We start from the raw sequence: 18,326 nt of genomic DNA, 5'->3' as shown, positions 1-18,326 counted from the left end.
TAAGAACAGCCCCTTCCTGCAGGGTGGGGGATTCCCAGCACCCCCCCAAGATCCTGGAATTATAGAATCAGGAAGTGGTTTGGGTTGGAAGGGACCTTAAAGACCACTCAGTCACACCACTCTGCCCTGGGCAGGGACACCTTCCACTAGATCAGGTTGCTCCAAGCACTGTCCTACCTGGCCTGGAGCCCTCCCAGGGATGGGGCAGCCACGGCACTGCTGCCCGGGGGATGTTCCTGGGGGGGTGGCCGCTGTCCCACCCTGCCACGTGCTCTTCCCGCAGTCCAACAAGGTCCCGGTGGTGCAGCACGGCCATCACATGCACCCGCTGACGCCGCTCATCACCTACAGCAACGACCCCTTCCCGCCGGGGTCCCCGCCTGGCCACCTCTCCCCGGAGATCGACCCCAAGACGGGTGAGCACAGAGTGGGGGGACACGTTTGGGGGAGCGAAGGGAACGTGAGGGTGCAGGTGCTGTGCTGGGAATGGGGGGCTCTCCCTTGGGTGGCCCCTCTGCCTCCTGGGTGGTCTCAGCCCGGTCCCTGGGAGGGGGTTGGGAATGGGTCCTCACCTGGTGACAGGTTGAGCTGGAGTGTGGGGATCCCCCCAAGGGCTGTGCTGTGGGTGTCTCAGCAGCCTCTCCCCAGCCTGGGGTGACTGGTGCTGGGAGGGAGACGGGGTGCTCTGAGGTAGATGGGGTGCTTGGCAGCAGACCAGATGCTCAAAGTGAGATGGGGTGCTGGGAGGAAAATGGGTGCTCACAGGGAGGGTGCTTGGAGGGAGACAGGGTGCTGGAGGCAGACAAGGTGCTCAGTGGGAGCTGGGATGCTCAAAGGGAGGGTGGTGGAGGCAGACATGGTACTGGAGGACAGTGGGGGGCCCCGAGGCTGCTATGCTCCTGTTCTAACCCCCCGTTCTGTCCCCTCTCTCCCCCACAGGGATCCCGCGGCCGCCGCACCCCCCCGAGCTGCCCCCCTACTACCCGCTGTCCCCCGGAGCTGTGGGGCAGCTCCCACACCCCCTGGGCTGGCTCGTGCCACAGTAAGGATGGACCGGCCCCGGCAAGGGGGTCGCTTCCAGCTTCGTGTCCCTGTGAATCCCAGGAGCCCACAGCCCCCTGAGACCCTCCTCTGCTTCCCACTTTACGCAGTTTCCTCCGCGAGTTCCGCAGGATGCCGCAGGCTCCCATGGGGGGTGGGAAGGGAGGGGCTTCCCACCACTGGAAAATTTGGGAATCATTCAGATGGAGATAGCTGGAGACCAGCCCAAGGATCCCCATGAACTGCAAAGGGATCTTTTTTCCACTGAAACTTGTGTTTTTGCAGGCAAGGACAGCCCGTGTACTCCATCCCTCCCGGTGGCTTCCGGCACCCGTATCCCGCCCTCGCCATGAATGCCTCCATGTCCAGGTGGGTCTTCGAAAGGGGAGGGACCCTCACGGGCATCCCGGAGCTGGTGGTCAGTTTTGGGACACTTCCCTGCAGAAAATGCACAGTCACAGACCAGTCCAAGAAGATTGGGGTGTTCCACTTGCGTGAAGATCCCCCCGGAGGGAGCGGGTGGTCTCCACAGGTGGAGGAATGTGACATCCCATGGGCTCAGGGCATCGCTGGTTGGGTTTGTGTCCCCATCTCAAAGCTGGGGCAGGATTTGGGGTCTCCAGGGTGGATTTGGGGTCTCCAGCATGGCTTTGGGGATTGCAGCATGGATTTGGGGTTTGCAGAGTGGATTTGTGGTTTCCAGGGTTGATTTCGGAGTTTGAAGCACGGATTTGGAGTTCCAGCACGGTTTTGGGGTTTCTAACTTAACTGGCTTGAGGCTGGTGGTCTCTCAGCCCAGGAGGTTCTCAGGGGGAGTCTGTGGGTGCCTGTGGGGAGGTGACCACCCCTCCTGTTCTCTCTCTCCACTGCAGTTTGATGTCCAGCCGCTTCTCCCCACACATGGTCCCACCGCCCACCCACGGGCTGCACCCCTCGGGCATCCCACACCCCACCATTGTCTCACCCATCGTCAAGCAGGAGCCCACCCAGCCCAGCGCCAGCCCTGGAGGCAGCTCGTGAGTGGAGGCCGGGCCAACTGTGGGGACAGGGGCTCGTCCTGGGGGTCCTGACCCCCCATCCTGCTCCTTCCAGGAAATCCCCTGTGGCAGTGAAGAAGGAGGAGGAGAAGAAGCCCCACATCAAGAAGCCGCTCAACGCCTTCATGCTGTACATGAAGGAGATGAGGGCCAAGGTGGTGGCTGAGTGCACGCTGAAGGAGAGCGCTGCCATCAACCAGATCCTGGGCCGGCGGGTATGGTTGGGATCCTCCCGTCAGGGACCCTCCAGACAGCCCAGCTCCGCTTCTCCCCACGGATCCATCCCTTGACCTGGGGCTCTGCCAGCCCAGGGAGTCCCAGGGAGGTGTCAGGCATGGGGAGGGATGGGGAGGGATGGACCTCTGCAGCCCAGGACAGTAGGTCCTCAGGGTCAGCAGCATGGATCTGGAGATTCCAGCCTGGGTTTGGAATTTCCATCTTGTCTCTGAGGTTTCCAGTGTGGCTTTGAGGTCTCCAGCATAGTTCTGGGCTTCCCAGCATGTATTTGTTGTCTTCAGTGTGAATTTGAGGTTTCCAGCATGGCTCTGGGGTCTCCAGTGGGGATCTGGGGGTTTCCAGAATGGCTTTGGGGTTCCCGGCGTGGCTCTGGGGTCTCCAGCGTGGTCTCTCCCTGCAGTGGCACTCGCTGTCGCGGGAGGAACAGGCCAAGTACTACGAGCTGGCGCGGAAGGAGCGGCAGCTGCACTCGCAGCTCTACCCGACCTGGTCGGCGCGGGACAACTACGTACGTGTGTCTCCCGCGGTCCCACCCCCCCCCCCCGAGAGGGCCCCTCTCCCGGGGTTTGGTTGGCAGGGGAGGGCTGGCCGTGCTCTGGGGTCGGTGTTTGAGGTGTTAGGGGCGGCTGGTGACGACGCCAAGTCTCCGCGGATGCTCTGGGGCAGCGTCAGCCCCAGTTTCCCATCATGGGCAGCCAAAAGCCATGGAAGAACCCAAAATCATCTTTTCTAGGGCAAGAAAAAGAAGCGGAAGCGCGAGAAGCTGGTGCAGCAGCAGAGCCACGACACGGACAGTGAGTACCCCTCCCCCCGCCTCCCCCTGCGCCGGGCTCCGGCCACTCACGCTGTGCCCACCCTCCCCAGGCTCCCTGCCCTCCAAGAGCAAGAAGCCGTGCGTGCCATACCTGCCACCTGAGAAGCCGTGTGCCAGCCCGGCCTCGTCCCATGGCAGCATGCTGGACTCGCCCGCCACACCCTCGGCCGCGCTGGCCTCGCCCGCCGCGCCGGCCCCCACCCACTCGGAACAGGCCCAGCCGCTCTCGCTCACCACCAAGCCAGAGGCCAGGGCTCAGCTCGCTGTGCATTCCACCGTCCTCTCCAGCAAAGCCTCCTCCTCTTCCTCCTCCTCCTCCTCCTCCTCCTCCTCCTCCTCCTCCAGCCTCAGCGGCCCACCCTCGCTCCTTTCCAGACCCATCCCCTTCCCCTCAGTGCCCCCCACGGCTCTCCTCTCCTCGCCCTCTGCCTCTATCCCGGCTGCCTTGGCCGTGCTGCAGACGCAGCCCCTTTCCCTCGTCACCAAACCTGCTGACTAAGGGAAAAACCTCATCCCCCCTCATCCCCTTCACCCGTCCCTTCCCCGCTGTACATTGCAGAAGCCACAATCAAGATTCAAATGCAGCCAAAACCATTATTGGTCAATATTTGACCCTTTCTGAACTTTTTGGAAGCAGACTCTGGAGGAAGGTGCTTTCTACTCAGAGCTGCTGCCAGCAGTCGACCTAAAGACTGTTTTTATTAAAAAAATGGAAAAAAAGGAAAAAAAAATTAAATAGACCCTCCACAAGCTGCCGACGATGGGAATCTCCGTGGGATGAGCCAATTGCCCGTTGCTGCTGTGGGGCACAGGGATGGCACTGGCACGGTGATGCCAGCACTGAACACGATGAGTGCTGTGCTGGAGCTGGCATTCCGTCCTGGATCCAAGAGCAGGAATGCCTCTACCTGCTCCTGAACCCTCCCATCCTGTGGCTCTGCTCTCATCCCCGGCTCCCACCTTCGCTCTGTCCTGGCAAGGAGCTGGATCCTGTCCTGGGGGTGCTGCTCCATCGGTGCTGCTTCTGCCTGCGGTCGTGCCGGGGTGGGCAGGGTCTGGGGCTGAGCCCTGGGGGGGTTGTGTTTTTATCACCTCGAAATCCTGTTATTTTTCACAAAAGGAAATAAAACTACAGCTGCAACTCACTGCGTGAGCGTGGTCCGTGCGGGAAGGGCTCGCTCCTTGTGCATCGCCTCCTTCCTGGGAAAGGATGGGCCTCCAGTCCCACTGCAGAGGTCCAGCATCCCCTGAACACCTCTGTCAATGGGCACATGATGATTTTGGAGTGTCCAGTTTGGGGTGCTGGAGCGATCCAGGCAGCATGATGTGGGGGATTGGGTGACCCAGTTTAGGAGGTGCTTAAGAAGGTGGGAAGTGGGAGTTACTGGTGTGCACTGGATGCTCCGTGCCTGCTTCTTCCAAACCAGGGATGAAAAGATTGGGATGAAAAAGGACCAGCACAAAACCAACCCAATGGATTTTCAACTCACCTGAAGTCCTCAATCAGTTCAATGTTTGGGCCCATCAGGACTCCTCCCTCTTCCTGTGTTTTAACAGGAAAAAAACCTCAGTTTTCCCCCTGGAACTCACAATTTTGTTTCTGTTTCAGATTGACTCCAAGCTGCGCCCATCCAGAGCTGATTTGTGGGGTTCCTAGTCCTGTTCCATTCCCTTTCTGAATTTCCCTCCCAGTTCCCATATCCCAGGACCCTCTCTATCCACACCCCTCCTGCATTTTGGGGACCATGGTGTCCCCCAGCTCCTGGCTGTGGCGGTGGTGACATCCTGACCGCTGGTGACAGGTGAGCCCATCCTGCAGCTGCTGGGTCTGGTGGAGCTTCAGCTCCTTTGGGGATCAGTGATGTTTTTCACTCCTGTTTTGACATTTCCCTTTCCAGCGCTGAGAAGCCACCGGGGAAGTATTTTTGGGGAACTGGAGCAGCAGCAGGTAGAGGGGAAAGGGACCATCTTGGTGTCCTTATGGAAGATGCATCTGTGTTTTCTGGATGAACACGACATCGGCATGTATAACTCCAGCAGATGACACCTGGATTTGAGGATTTTCATATCAGAGCTGGGCAGAACTACCAAAAACTTGCACGTGACCTGTGCCCCCAGCTGAGGGACCCTTGGCTGAGGCCCAGGGACACATCTGGAGCCAACGCCAGCTCCCAAAACCTTGTGAAAGCTCCTGATGCCTTCTGCAAACAGCAGTGGGACCTGCAGCAGGAGCATGGCTTCTCCATCCAGTGCAGGACCATCATCTGGACAGCAGAAATTCCCAGGTTGGAGCATCCTAGAGCTCCCAAAATCATTGTTCCCAGGGGTCCTGGCTAGTTGGGAGCTGCGAGCAGCGAGTGCAGCTCATGCAGCTGCTTGGCGCCACCACCACCAAATCCTCCCAGTGCCCGGAGCACGACTGCCATTGTCACACCCAAGATAACCCCAAATCTGGGAGGTATTTCCATTCCACACTCCAAATTATTTAAACTTCCTTCTTTCAAAGAAAAAAAAAGTGCAGATTCTGGGAAGGAGCTCCATTCCTCTGCAGGAGCACCCAGGAGGACCGGCCACGTGTCGCATGGTCATGCGAGCGCCGGGGTGGAGGGGATTAGGGTGTCACCCAAAACGTGTGTGGCCATCGCTTGAAAAGAGCCAAAATGGAGCTTTTTTCAGAGAAAGTGTTCCAAGAAAGTGGTTTGGGGCGAGGAACGCCTGGATGGCATGTGGCCTTGCTCTCCCCGACACTGGGAGCGGGCTGTGGACAAACAGCTCCTTGAATTGGATTTCATGGGAAATTAAAGGCATGAAGAGACCTGTCACAAGAATTAAATCTGAACCGGAGCCAGACAGCTTCAAACAGATGTTAGGCTTCAGCAGGAGAATATTCCTTTGTTTTACTCAGCGTTTTCCCATACGGAAAAGGAACATCTGTTCCAGTGCGTTTGCGGTGCTCCAGAGCTGAGACGGGATGGGATTATCCCTGCCAGAGAAGAAACTAGTCACCAAACCCTGCTGGCCTCACTGCTCCTGGGAGAGAGGGTGAGATTGGTGATGTGTTGCTCCAGTCTTGGGTGGACCCGCTGGATCTGTCATGGTTGAACGGATCATAGGATCAATACATCCATTACGCCTGCAGCAATACAGCTGGATGAAAATGCTGAATTCAGAGTGGCTTTCCATGGAAAATGGGTCTTTCCGGGTTTTATTTGTCCACTGGGAGGTGCTTCTACAGGAGGTGTCTCTGCCCATGGCAGGGGATTGGAACAAACTTGTCTTTAAGGTCTCTTCCAACCTAAACCATTCCATGATTCTAGAAGAGGAAAACTTTGGGGTTTGTCTTTGTTGCAGACAAAAACTGGATATCCAGTGTGTTTTCATTTGGGATGATGTGACAAGAAGGTCTGGTAGCCCCACTGCTCTGTTTTGGACAAGTTTTTGATGATGTTTTCCATGATTTAACTTGTCCTTAGAGCTGGAAGGTGAAATGGAGCTGGTCAGCCTGGGGTGTTGGAGTCTTAGGATGCTCCCCAGCAGTGTTTGGCTCCCTGGAAGTAACTAAAGGGGCTCCAAGAGAGCTGGAGAGGGACTTGGGACAAGGGATGGAGGGACAGGACAAGGGGGAATGGATTCCCACTGACAGAAGGCAGGGTTAGATGGGATATTGGGAGGAAATTTTTCCCCACAAGGGTGGGGAGGCCCTGGCACAGGTTGCCCAGAGAAGCTGTGGCTGCCCCTGGATCCCTGGAAGTGTCCAAGACCAGGTTGGACAGGGCTTGGAGCAACCTGGGATAATGGAAGGTGTCCCTGCTCATGGCAGAGGGGTGGAATTGGGTGATCTGTAAGGTCCTTTCCAACCCAAACCATTCCGTGACTCCATGATTTTCCAGTTACAAGATTTCACTTTTCAAACTTGCACCAAAGCCCCACAGTTTTACAGCCAGAGGTCCCAGTTTTTCCCATGAGAAATGAGGTGCTGCTGCTGCCACTGTTTCTTCATGAGGTGCATCCCAACCACATCCAGGGAAGAGGAAAAGGTCAGGGAGGGAATGATGTCCCACAGAGTGTTGGGAGCAGAGGGAAGGGGTAGCGTGTTGTGCAGACGTAGGACAGCTGGATCCTGCCTTAGTGAGAGGCACGAAACAGCTGGAAGAGGGGACAGGGTTCCCGTGGTGTCTCCGTGGAGGCACGGCCAGGCAGGAGAGCTGGGAGCAGCCGTGGGAATGATGGAGCTGGGGCTGGAAATGAGCAGCTGCATCCTTGGTAAATCACGTTCACCATCATTGCTGCCTGTTTCCAGAGGGAAACAAAGCTCGGGAATTGCCTGGTGTCTGCTGGCTGGGGATGGTCCGGATGAGGAATTACCACAGAGCTGTGCTTGGGGTGGAACTGGCTGCCCCATCCCTGGAAGTGTTCAAGGCCAGACTGGACAGGCCTTGGAGCAATCTGGTCTAGGGGAAGGTGTCCGTGCCAGTGGCAGAGGGGTGGGACTGGGTGGTTTTTAAGGTCCCTCCCAATCCAAACCACTCCCTGATTCCATGAGAAGGTTTCAAACCTTTGAGAGCTGAACCTCCCAGGCTGCAGCCCTTGTGGGGTTTATTGCCAGGAGCTGGCGAACACCTCGTTAAGGGCTCATTGGGAGCAAACTCCTGGGAGTGCTGGCCCTGGGCGCGGGAGCATCTGGGGGCCAGCTTGGAGCTTTCCCGGCCGGTTTTTGGACGTGGGGTTACTTCTTTCACCTCCTCCCAATTGCTTAATTGCAGCCACCTCCCCCCTCCCTCGGCCCCCTGCTCCGGCTGGCCAGGCACTAATTGAAAAGCCTAATGAGGTCCCAGGGGTCTCCTGCAGAGATGAAGCTAATTAAGGGCTCCACTACGAACACCGAGGTTTCCTCAGACCTCTTTTTCGGGGGCCGGGGGGAGAGTGCACCAGATGTCCTGTTCTCCCGCTCCGCATGCTCAGGGCTCCTGCCAAAGCAGCTGGTGCAGAGGCAGTGGCTACACTTAATACATTTTAATTAGCATCATTAAATTCTTCCATTTGCTAATTGTTTCTCCTTTTGATCCTTTATCCTGACCAGATTAGCCCTCTGGGGGAAGGGACAGGATGGGGGATGCAGACGTGTCGGACAAGGTGAGGACTTTATTATCTTGTCACCAGACCTTGGGACAACATGTTAAAACACCCCAATTAGTGTAGATTAAGGCCAGATTTGTGTGTCCAGCCTGTTCCTGGTGGCTATTCTTAGAAAGAGTCATCCCCAAAAAGTGAGATTCCACAAGGATTCGTGAAAATAGACAGCACCAGTCCAGGAACCCCCAAAATGCTGCTGAGTTAGGATGTAGAGTTGTTGTTCAGCTGATAATGCATTCAGGTGACTTTTGGGGTGTCCTGTGCAGGGCCAGGAGTTGGACTTGATGGTCACTGTGGATTCCTTTCAACCCTCGATATTCCAAGATCCCATGACACAGGACCAGCAGCCGTCTCACGTTGGCTCAGACTGTGTGGGGAGGGACGAGAGGTGAGGTGAGGTCACTGGTCCTGTTTATCCTGTTTTATCCCAAGAGAAGTGTTGGATCCTGGTGTGAGCTCTGAGCTGATGTCAGCCTCATCCATGGTATTTGGGGCAGAATTCCGTTCCCAGAGGCATTGTTGTAAATCCAGAGGAACTTGGCCTCCTCTCAGTCACTCTTGACTTCCAGGGGATGAGTGAAAGCTGGGCATGAGAAACAGCCGCGATTCTCTGCTTAAATCCCGAAAAAGAGTTGGGCCAACTGTTCTGGTCTCCTTGGAAAGGCTGGCATGGGCAGAGCCAAGCAGCAGGGATTGTTGGAATGTGTTGAATGGAATTGAGATTCCCCAGAGATTGGGTTAAAAAAAGAAAGAAGAAAATCAACCACATCATCCGTGACGCTCCAAGGCAGGATCATGCCCCAGTTGTTCCTCCATCACTGTGTGGGACTCGGTTTCTGTGTGATGTTTTTCCTCTTTTAGGGTTGAATGGAGTGACTGGAGAAGCTAATGGATCCGTGAAGGATTGTGATTTCTTCTGGAGACAGGTGAGACTTTGCTGTGGGATGTGCTGTGTGATGGATGAGACACCATGGAATAGTGGGTTAAACATCAATAGGTTCATCCTGGGGTAGATGAAGGCAAAACCATTGATCTAAATGGAAAAACGTGGGGTGACGGGGAGAACAGGTTGGGATTGGCAGGAATGAGCCAAGTCAGGGAGGAGATGGTGGAATTTGTGCGTCTGCAGAACTGCACAGAGAGGTGGAGCTGCCTGGGGAAGGACAGGCAGGGAAAAAACTGGAGATCAAACTCCTGGAGGATGATGCTCCCTCACGCTGATGTGTCTGAAACAGGAGACAGAGCTGTGCAGGGTCACTGGGTGGAAGCAGGAGTGAACATGAGGAAGATGCAGGAAGAGCACCCCAGGTCCACCTGGAGCTCCTTGTTTCACGAGGATACCCAACATGGCTCGGCAGGAGGAGGAATGCAGTAGGAGCCAAATCCTCTGGGGACAATTTTGGACACAACAGGTGATGTGTAGCTGGGAGGTGACCCTGGGTGACATCAGTCACAGCTCCAGGACACCCAGTGCCACTGTCACGTGCTGGTCACAGCTCATTGATCCGAGGCCATCAGATCCACCTGAGGAGCTCAGCTCTGGGCTCCAGACCCTGCAGCTGGTACAGGGATCATGGGTGGATTCGGGAATGTTTCTACATTTTATCTGCATCAGGTAGAGGTGAGGTTGAGTTCCAGGCAGGAGAGCAGGAGGAGCTGCTGAAACAAGTCCAGAGGAGGACACAGAGATGCTCTGAGTGGTGGAGCCCCTCTGCTCTGGAGCCAGGCTGGGAGAGCTGGGGGGGTTCACCTGGAGAAGGCTCCATGGAGACCCGAGAGCCCCTTCCAGGGCCTAGAGGGGCTCCAGGAGAGCTGGAGAGGGACTTGGGACACGGGCCTGGAGTGACAGGACAAGAGACAATGGCTTCAGGCTGATACAAGGCATGGTTAGATGGGATATTGGGGAAAAATTCTTGGCTGTGGGGGTAGTGAGGCCCTGCCACAGGTTGCCCAGAGAAGCTGTGGCTGCTCCACCCCTGGAAGTGTCCAAGGCCAGGTTGGAGCAACCTAGGATAGTGGAAGGTGTTCCTCCCCATGGCAGGGGGTGGAACTGGATGGTTTGGAAGGTGCCTTCCAACCCAAAGCATCCTGTGATTCTATGAATCTCTGGAAAGATGGATATTTAGTCTGGAGATGGGAGATGTCACTGAACCAAAAGCTCTCAGAGGAAAGGAGCAAACAGCCCTGGGTGCCCAGAGGCAGCCACAGCCGATTTCCGGCTGCTGCTGGGAATCCTTGGGAATCGCTGCTGTTGTGCTCGGCCAGGCCAAAAAGAAAAACAACAGGTTATCCAAAAAATTAAGTAATATCCGAAAAGTAACAAGTTATCAAAAAATCCCAAAAAAACCCAGGTTATCAAAAAATGAAATAATATCCGAAAAATAACAGGTTATTAAAAAATAACAGGTTATCCAAAAAATAACAGGTTTTCCGAAAACACCATGTTATCTGAAGCAGTCCTGAACCAAAAGACAGGAAACCTGCCCTGATTTCCCAACTGCCGCCCCCACAGCCTCCCCCACTCCAGGGGCGGGAGGGCACCCCCAGCGCCCCGCTGCTCACAGGTCCCAGCCGTGGGCTCTCCAGGGCTGGGAACAGACCCCAAACCGGCGGGTTTTATCCCAAAAAGCCTCTCTGACTCCGCGCTGGGGGGAGGAGCTGCAGCCGGGCTGGCTCCGCCAGGGGGCGCCAAGCCCCTCCCGCCGTGACCCCGGGCTCTTTAAGCCCCGCCCCCGCCAACACAAGCCACACCCCTATCGGCACAGACCACGCCCCGATCACACAGCTCCGCCCATAACCACGCCCCCACAAAATTTACAGTTTTCTCTCAGCAAGCCCCGCCCCCACTTCTCCTTAAGCCCCGCCCAGACCCTCAGCTCTGCCCCGTCGGCACAAGCCCCGCCCATCGCCCCAGGCACCGCCCATGTCCCCAGCCCCGCCCCCGCGCGGCCGCTCTCGCTCCCTCCCTCCCCCGCCCGCCCCACTCTCGCGAGATCCGCGCCCGGCAGTGGCCGCCGGGAGGGGCCCGCCCGTCATGGAGGGGCCGCGCCCGCTGCTGCCGCTGCTGCTGCTGCTGCTGCTCGCGCTCCGCGCCGCCGGTGAGCCCGCCAGGGGCGCTGGCAGGGGCGGGAGGGGCAGCGAAGCCCTTGGGCCGGGGGGGCTCTGGCACCGCGCTCGGTTTGCGGGGGCTCCTCTACCCTGGGGCCGCTGCTGGGAGGGGGCCGGTAGGGGCTCCCCGGGGTCCGCCCGTTCCCCTCTCGTAGTCCCCTCTCCCCCGGTCCCCCCTCTCCCCCTGGGGCTCCCCTCGCCTTCCCCCCGAGCTCCCACTTGCCCCCGTGGGTTCCCCCCTCCCCGCTTCGGTTTCCCCGTCGCCCTTTGGAGTTTCCCTCTCCCTCTGGGGGTATTTCCCCCTCCCCGGATCTCAGTTCCCCCGGTGCTGACTGTGCCTCCCGTGTTTCCACACAGCACAGGGGCAGCAGGCGGAGAACGGCAACAATTCCCCAGCCAACGGGACACCGCAGCAGCCTGAAGCGGGAGCGGCAGAAGGAGGCGGCCAGGGGCACGGAGGGAACGGCCAGACGGGAGCATCCACACACAGCGAGAAGGAGCAAGAGAATGCGGCCAACGGGAACGGAGGGCAGCAGTCCCAGCCCCAAACGGGCACGAGCAGCTTAACAGAGACAGATGAGAACCAGGAGGCCAATGAACACCAGAACACAAATGTGCCTGGACAGGGCAGCGATGAAGAGAAGAAGGAGGAAACTGAGTCACAGAACAATCCAGGCCAAGGCAACGGCACGGGGGATGGCCAAGACAGCACAGGCACCAATGGGGCTGGTGGAGGTGGAGAGGGACAGAGCAACGGAGGCCAAGTCGGCAGCACTGGCAACCAGGCCAGCAGCTCAGGCAACAGCATCAGTGACCAGGGCGACAGCACCCAGACCCAGAGCAGCGACCCCCAGACCCAGAGCAACAGCCAGCAGAACCAGGAGAACAACGACAGCAACAGTGGCAAGAACAATGGCCAGGGTGGTGGCAACAACAACAGCCAAGATGACAACAAGAAAGCCAGTTCCAAGAACGAGACCAGCAGCCAGGACAGCAGTAACAAAAACGGGGCTGATGCCCAGCCTGAGAGTGACAAGAGCAAGGACAACAAGAGCAGCGAAAAAACAAATGAGGACAATACCCCGAGCAACAAGGACCAGAGCACCAACCAGGGCAGCAGTGACAGGAACAAGGATGGCAAGGACGAGGGCACCAACCCCACAGACAAGAACACCAACCAGGGCAGCAGCGACAAGCAGCAGGCCCAGAGCCAGGGCAGTGCTGGTGAGAACCAGAGCAATGCTGGTGACAACCAGAGCAGCGATGGCGCCAAGCAGCCCAGCAGCCAGGACAGTCAGAACTCCCAGGTGGACCAAAACCGCCCCTCACAATCATCTTCCTCCACTGCGGATGGCGACGGCTTTTTGGGCAACGAAGAGACCCCTGAAGAGGAAGACACTGAGACCGAGGAGGGCAGGGACACCTCCTTTGATCAGGAGAGAGGCAAGAGTGTCCCCTCCATGCCCAGGGCCCACTCGGAGAGCAGCCACTTCTTTGCCTACCTGGTGACCACGGCCATCATCGTGGCCGCCCTGTACGTGGCCTATCACAACAAACGCAAGGTGAGTGGCCCTGCCCCAGCCCCTCCACATCCCCCTGAGGACTGGGATTGGAACCCACTCAGTCCTTTCCCCTCCCCCTGAGGTTTCTCACCAGTATTTCCCAGCGTGGTTCATGTTCATGTGACAGGACAGCAGTGTGAGGAGCAGGGTGGGGGTTGTAACCAGGAAAGGACCCCTGTGGAAACTGGGTGATCTCAGCTCTGCTGCTGATTTTTGGTTGAAAGGTGAAAACACAAAGGGTTGTGAAATCCCCACTCATTGACAGTTTTCTGCAGCAGGTTGCACAAGATTGGGTTTGTTTTTCCTCACAAAGCTGGTTTTGAGGGAGGAGAAAGGAAACAAATTCTTACTGTTTTTGCTTGTTGAGCAAACCTCATTATCCATCTTAGCTGGGGTCAGGTACCGGCATTTATTTATTTCAAGTGCCTTTTCACAGGAAATGGGGGTCATAGGAGCAGGTGAGTGAAAAACCACAGGCAAGCCTGTGTTGGAAGGGAGATAAAGCAGCTCCCCCACTCACCCTGTCTCTGTTTTTCTCTCTCCAAAGATCATTGCTTTTGCCCTGGAAGGAAAAAGATCAAAAACTGGTCGACGGCCGAAATCTGGTGATTACCAGAGACTGGATCAAAAGGTGAGACCAAGCCCAAAGCAGGGACTGTGTCCCCCAAGGCTGGGGGAAGGTTGGGGTGCCTGGTGTGTGTTGGAAATACCAAATATCAACCCTTTGCATTAAAAATGGTCCCAAAGGCCTGAGTCAGTCAGTTTTGGAAAGCAGATTTTGGTCAAAGAACAGGGTTTTACCAGGAAATGTAAACAAAAGTACTGAGAAATGCAGGCAGAGCTGACCCAGCTGAGCAGAGCAGAGGTGGGAGAGTCTCAAGCTCTGTTGTGCTGAAAGTTTGTGCCTGGCTCAAATGACTGACTGTCACCCAAGTGCCTGACTCAAAGAGGTTTTTAGTGGGTGAAGGGTAGGATTTGTGGAGAAATCCCTTCCTTCTTCCCCTTGAAACCTTTTTCACCTCTTGTCCTTCAAGGCAGATGTTATTTTCTGCCATGGGAAGAGGAAAGGGAAGCAAATTAAGACAAGAACTAGTGTTTGCTTTGGGAGCTCTTCAGCCCTCTCCAGCCCCAAGGTCTGGGCAGAGCAGCAAAGCAGTTCTGAGCTTTCAAGTAATTTAAACCTTTCCTTTTGCCTTTCTAGATCTAGGTTCCTCCTTGGACATTCAATGGGATGACAAGAACCAGCGATGGGAATGCTGTGCTGCCACGGTCGGATTTCAGTCCTCAGGAAGGAGGGGAAACATTTTTTTGTTTTGCACCTACACCTTGATAAAGCCTCTCACTTTCCTAAATTTCTCCTTTCCCAGCTGCCTTGTTTTCCCCTTGGGCATCTGGCTGCAGGAAAAGCCAGTCCAAGCATTCCCAGAACTTGTGTGTCCCAATGCAATGGAATTTGCCATCTGCTGGACTGACCCCTCCTCTTGGGGAGGAAATTAAGGATCTACTGCGCAAAGAGCCGTGGGATTGTCCCCTTGCCTGGGCATGGAGCTGCTGTGGTCACCTCCTCCTGCTCCGTCCGTTTGGTTTGGATGCTCAGGTTGGGACCATGGTGATAGCACTTATTTGGAATTGACCCACCACGGACCCAGATTTGGGGCTTCTCTCCCTGATTGAGACAGTTTTCCAGTTTCATGCCTAGATTCCCTTTTTCACGCACACCTTTGGCTGTTCTGGGGTAGTTTTTGGGGTGTAGCTCCAACCCTTCCTGCTCCACGCGGGTGTTTTTCCTCCCAGTCCTCCCAGCTGAGCTGTTTGCACTGGAGGTGCTGGTTGTGGTGTGGTACTGTGCAGGAGGGGGTCAGGCTCCATGCCCAGTCAGTGTTGCTGTAGCAGGAGCCACCTGGGGAGGTTGTGATTGTTTCCTCTCCAGTCAAACATAGGAAGGAGGGAATGTAAATACCTGAGAAGTTTGGGATGAGTGAAGCTTCCAGTCCCTCAGCCTGCTCTCCTGGTTCTGTTGGACTGGTGCTGGTTGGATCGAGGGCTGCCAGAGGTGTCGGTGCCCCAGTCACACCTGTGAGGTGGGTTTTATTCCTGCAGTTCTGCTCCCAGGAGGTTTGTTGAAACTGGGACATCTCTGGAGAGGGCACAAAGTGCCTGCCAGGCTTTTGCTTTAAATTTTTCCAATATAGGCAGAAAAAATTGGATTTGAGGAATTCAGAGCTCCTCACATGGGTCCCCACCTGCGCCTGGAACGGATGCCAGCAGTGTGCCAGTCCCCTACTTGCTCACTGACTGCACAGGAATGATCCCAGGGGGTTAACTTTCCTCCTGGGGGGGATGGGAATGGCCTTTTTCTGGCCTTCCCAGGGTTGGGAACAATTGGTTACCTCCCCTTTGGTCAGCTTGGACAAGGGCAAAGCCTTTTCCTGGTCACTGTGAAAGCTGCAGCTCTAGTTTGGCTTTCCTAATGGCTCATTCCAAGGGGGGAGAGGGGGCTTGACCCCCTCCAAACCCAAAAATCCTCCTCCATTCCCTTTTTGCCAGCTGTTGACAAGCACAAGGGGTGGAAGAGGGTCCTCTTGGCTTTAAAGAGTTCTCAGGGTTTCCCTGGGAAACTTTTCAGATGCTGAAAGTACTTCAGGAGCTGTTTGGGAGAACGGGAGGGGGAGGTGGAGGGAAGGGAAAGGAAACAGGGCTGGGAATGTAACCCTTGGGAAGAAGGGTGGGAACTCCTGCACCAAGCCTCCCTGCTCCAGGGATCCCGTGGGATCAGCCAGGCTCACTGGGGGTCTCATTTAGGGCAGGGTGTGGGGAGGGGGGCACTGACTGTTGGCTGGTGACAGCAGGGGGACAAACTCTATTCCAACATGTGGAATTCCGTGTGTTCCCGGGCTGCTTCAGCCAGGATTTTTGGAGTGTGTGTGCTTTTTGGAGTGTGTGTGCTCTATGCCTGCTTTGTCCTTTTTTTTTTTTTAAATTGAGTAATAATTTAGAAAGGGTTTTTTTTCACCATCTACTTGCTGTTCTATCCTGGGAACTGTTTCAAATCCTCTCTTGCTCCAGGCTGTGGGAATCCCACCTAGTGCCAGCAGGGGAGGGAATATTTTGGACCTCAAACACCCTGATCCCAGGCTGGACTGAGCACGAACTCGTTAGGGTAATGAGGATGTACCTCACAGCTCCAGGAAGCACCAAAATCTTCCCCCTCAGCAATTCCCAGGACCAGAGTGTTGTACCAACAGCCCAGGCTGTCCAAAACCTCTGGGAATTGCTCCCAGTTTGTTGAGTTTTATGGTATTTATTTTATGCAAATGTTCCAAAGGGATCAAGGTACACAGAACCTTTTCCCTTTGGACACACACATTTTCCATGGGTGGTGTCTGTTGGTACAGAGTGTTTTTTGCCAAATATTTCTGCTTTTTAGGCTTGAACCAGAACATGATTTTTTTTCTGCTGCAGTGAAATGCACCTTGCTTGGAAGGATCAGAATTTTTATAGTTCTTTGTACTGGTTTTTGATTTTCTGTGTGGTGAAGTCAATAAATGGATTAAAAAAGACCCAAAAGACTGAGTTTTCACTTCTCTCTTGATTTTGTTTTTCTGGTGTTCTTTGCATGGTTTCTGCTGGCAGCTGGCGCTGAAGTGCAGGTTGGTTCCTCTTTATGCAAAACCAGGACTGACTGATAAAAACAGCCCTTTTTTTGGAGCTGTTTGTGCTCAGGGCTCCGTGTGCAGCCGGAAGGAGCCCAGACAGGCCCAGCCCAGAGCGGATTTGAAGCTTCCAGTCTGCTTAACCCTGCCCAGTGTCGCCCAGTTCCACCGAGGGGGTGGCAGGAGGTCAGGTCCCAAGAGGAGATTAAACTGCTCTGAACAGAGCTTAGTCCCAAGCTCTCCTCTTGGATTTCTTTGTTCTCCCCTAGGGAGCTTTGGAGGAGGATCCCAGCACATCCCAGCTCCTTGGAGCAGCAGAAACTGGGAGAGACTGGAAAAAAGAGACCCTAGTGGTGCAGCTTCTGCTGCCAACCAGCTGTGGAGAGGGGAAGAGAGGGTGCCATGATCCACAGTGGATGATAAGGGCACCTCTGGGGAGTGTTTCCTGCAGTGAATGGAAAAAAACTTCCTCCTTTCACCCACTTTTTTCCCTAAGAGTAGGAAATTCCCTGGTCTCAGTCTCTCTGATCCTGGCCTGGCAGTGGTGCTGAGGCTGGGCTGGGAATAGGGAAGGCCACTGGTTTTCTAGGGAATGGGGTTGCTGAGAGCTTTGGGGAGAAAAAAAGGCGGAAAATGGGGAATGAAAGTGAAAATTCCCATGGGGATGTGGGGTTGAGTGCTGGGCCAAGCCTTGCTACAAGGGCCTCAAAGTACCACTCTGCTCCATGTCCTTAGGGTGATTTCCCAAAAAACACTGAATTATGCTCCAAGAACTTGCTGAACTCCTTGCCTGCTGCCACCCTGATTTGAGAGGGCTGGAAAGGTCTCGAAACATTTAACTCTGACAGGCAGAGCTGGTGTGGTGGGAAGGAACAGCCTCTCAGGTCCTCCAAGGGAAGGAAGTGGCAGGAGCACCCTGGGGTGCAGTGAGTGCCAGTTGGGGTTGTGTCAGGGTGACTGCCCAGGATTCAAAGTGCGGGAGTGGAAATACTGTGAAATAAAATCAGAAATACTTTGCCAACTCAGAGCCCTGGGTTGGGCTCTGCTTATCGGGGCTGGGTTGCTGAGATTCTGATACAGGCAGTTTAGCAGAGAGGCCCGGAGGGTGGAGGGGGTGGAGGATGTTTAATGCACAAGAAACTGGGCAAAACTGGGCACTGAGGTGAGAACTGGGGTTGGATCTGTGCCCTTCAACCCTCCTGCTCCTGTGCCAGCTACAACAGGAGGGTGGAGCCAGGGACGGATTTGGCTCTGCTACCAGGGAACAAGAGGAAATGGCCTCAAGTTGTGCCAGGGGAGGTTTAGGTTGGATATTGGGAAAACTCCATCATGGGAAGGGCTGTCCAACCCTGACACAGCTGCCCAGGGAGTCCAGGTGGAGTCCCCATCCCTGGAGGGATTTAAGAGCCATGTGCATGTGGCACTTGGGGACATGAGTTAGTGGTGGCCTTGGCAGTGCTCTGATGATGTCGGGGGTTTTTTCCCACCTAAATGATTCCATGACTCTGTGAAACGCTCCTGGATCCACTCCCTGACCTCCAGCCTGGATCCCAAGTGAACCCAACATGCAAACAGTGCAAACCACCCTCGGGTTTATTTTATCTGATCTTTTTTTGTTTAAAGCTTTGAATCTTGCACGGCCTCATGAGCAAACACCTGAACCTGTGCTGATCTCACAGCAGGTATTTTCTTTATGGGTAGGGCACCAGCCAAGCAAACACATCAGTTTTTCCTCTCCAAG

The 18,326-nt window shown here is 55.5% G+C and overlaps 2 protein-coding genes across 2 annotated transcripts in view; both read left to right on the top strand.

Moving 5' to 3' along the window:
• TCF7L1 (transcription factor 7 like 1) overlaps positions 1 to 4,259 on the top strand; it is a 17,423-nt gene extending 13,164 nt beyond the window's left edge. Inside the window, exons 5-12 of the mRNA XM_027669436.1 lie at positions 284 to 416; positions 940 to 1,042; positions 1,327 to 1,410; positions 1,914 to 2,057; positions 2,134 to 2,293; positions 2,716 to 2,823; positions 3,049 to 3,109; positions 3,180 to 4,259. Coding sequence (XP_027525237.1) covers positions 284 to 416; positions 940 to 1,042; positions 1,327 to 1,410; positions 1,914 to 2,057; positions 2,134 to 2,293; positions 2,716 to 2,823; positions 3,049 to 3,109; positions 3,180 to 3,628 — 1,242 coding nt within the window. The 3' untranslated portion in view covers positions 3,629 to 4,259. The remainder of the gene's footprint in view (positions 1 to 283; positions 417 to 939; positions 1,043 to 1,326; positions 1,411 to 1,913; positions 2,058 to 2,133; positions 2,294 to 2,715; positions 2,824 to 3,048; positions 3,110 to 3,179) is intronic.
• Positions 4,260 to 11,253: 6,994 nt separating this feature from the next.
• TGOLN2 (trans-golgi network protein 2) lies at positions 11,254 to 16,499 on the top strand. The gene is made up of 4 exons (XM_027669426.1): positions 11,254 to 11,360; positions 11,728 to 12,932; positions 13,480 to 13,563; positions 14,134 to 16,499. Exons 1-4 carry the CDS (start codon positions 11,297 to 11,299, stop codon positions 14,137 to 14,139), a joined length of 1,359 nt encoding a protein of 452 aa, XP_027525227.1. The 5' UTR covers positions 11,254 to 11,296; the 3' UTR covers positions 14,140 to 16,499.
• The last annotated feature ends 1,827 nt before the right edge of the window (positions 16,500 to 18,326 follow it).

Source organism: Corapipo altera, unplaced genomic scaffold (assembly GCF_003945725.1).
Source record: "Corapipo altera isolate COAL_440 unplaced genomic scaffold, ASM394572v1 347, whole genome shotgun sequence".
NCBI classification, from domain to species: domain Eukaryota; kingdom Metazoa; phylum Chordata; class Aves; order Passeriformes; family Pipridae; genus Corapipo; species Corapipo altera.
Note: the sequence above shows the minus strand (reverse complement) of the source record. Positions and strands in the feature narration are given on the sequence as shown.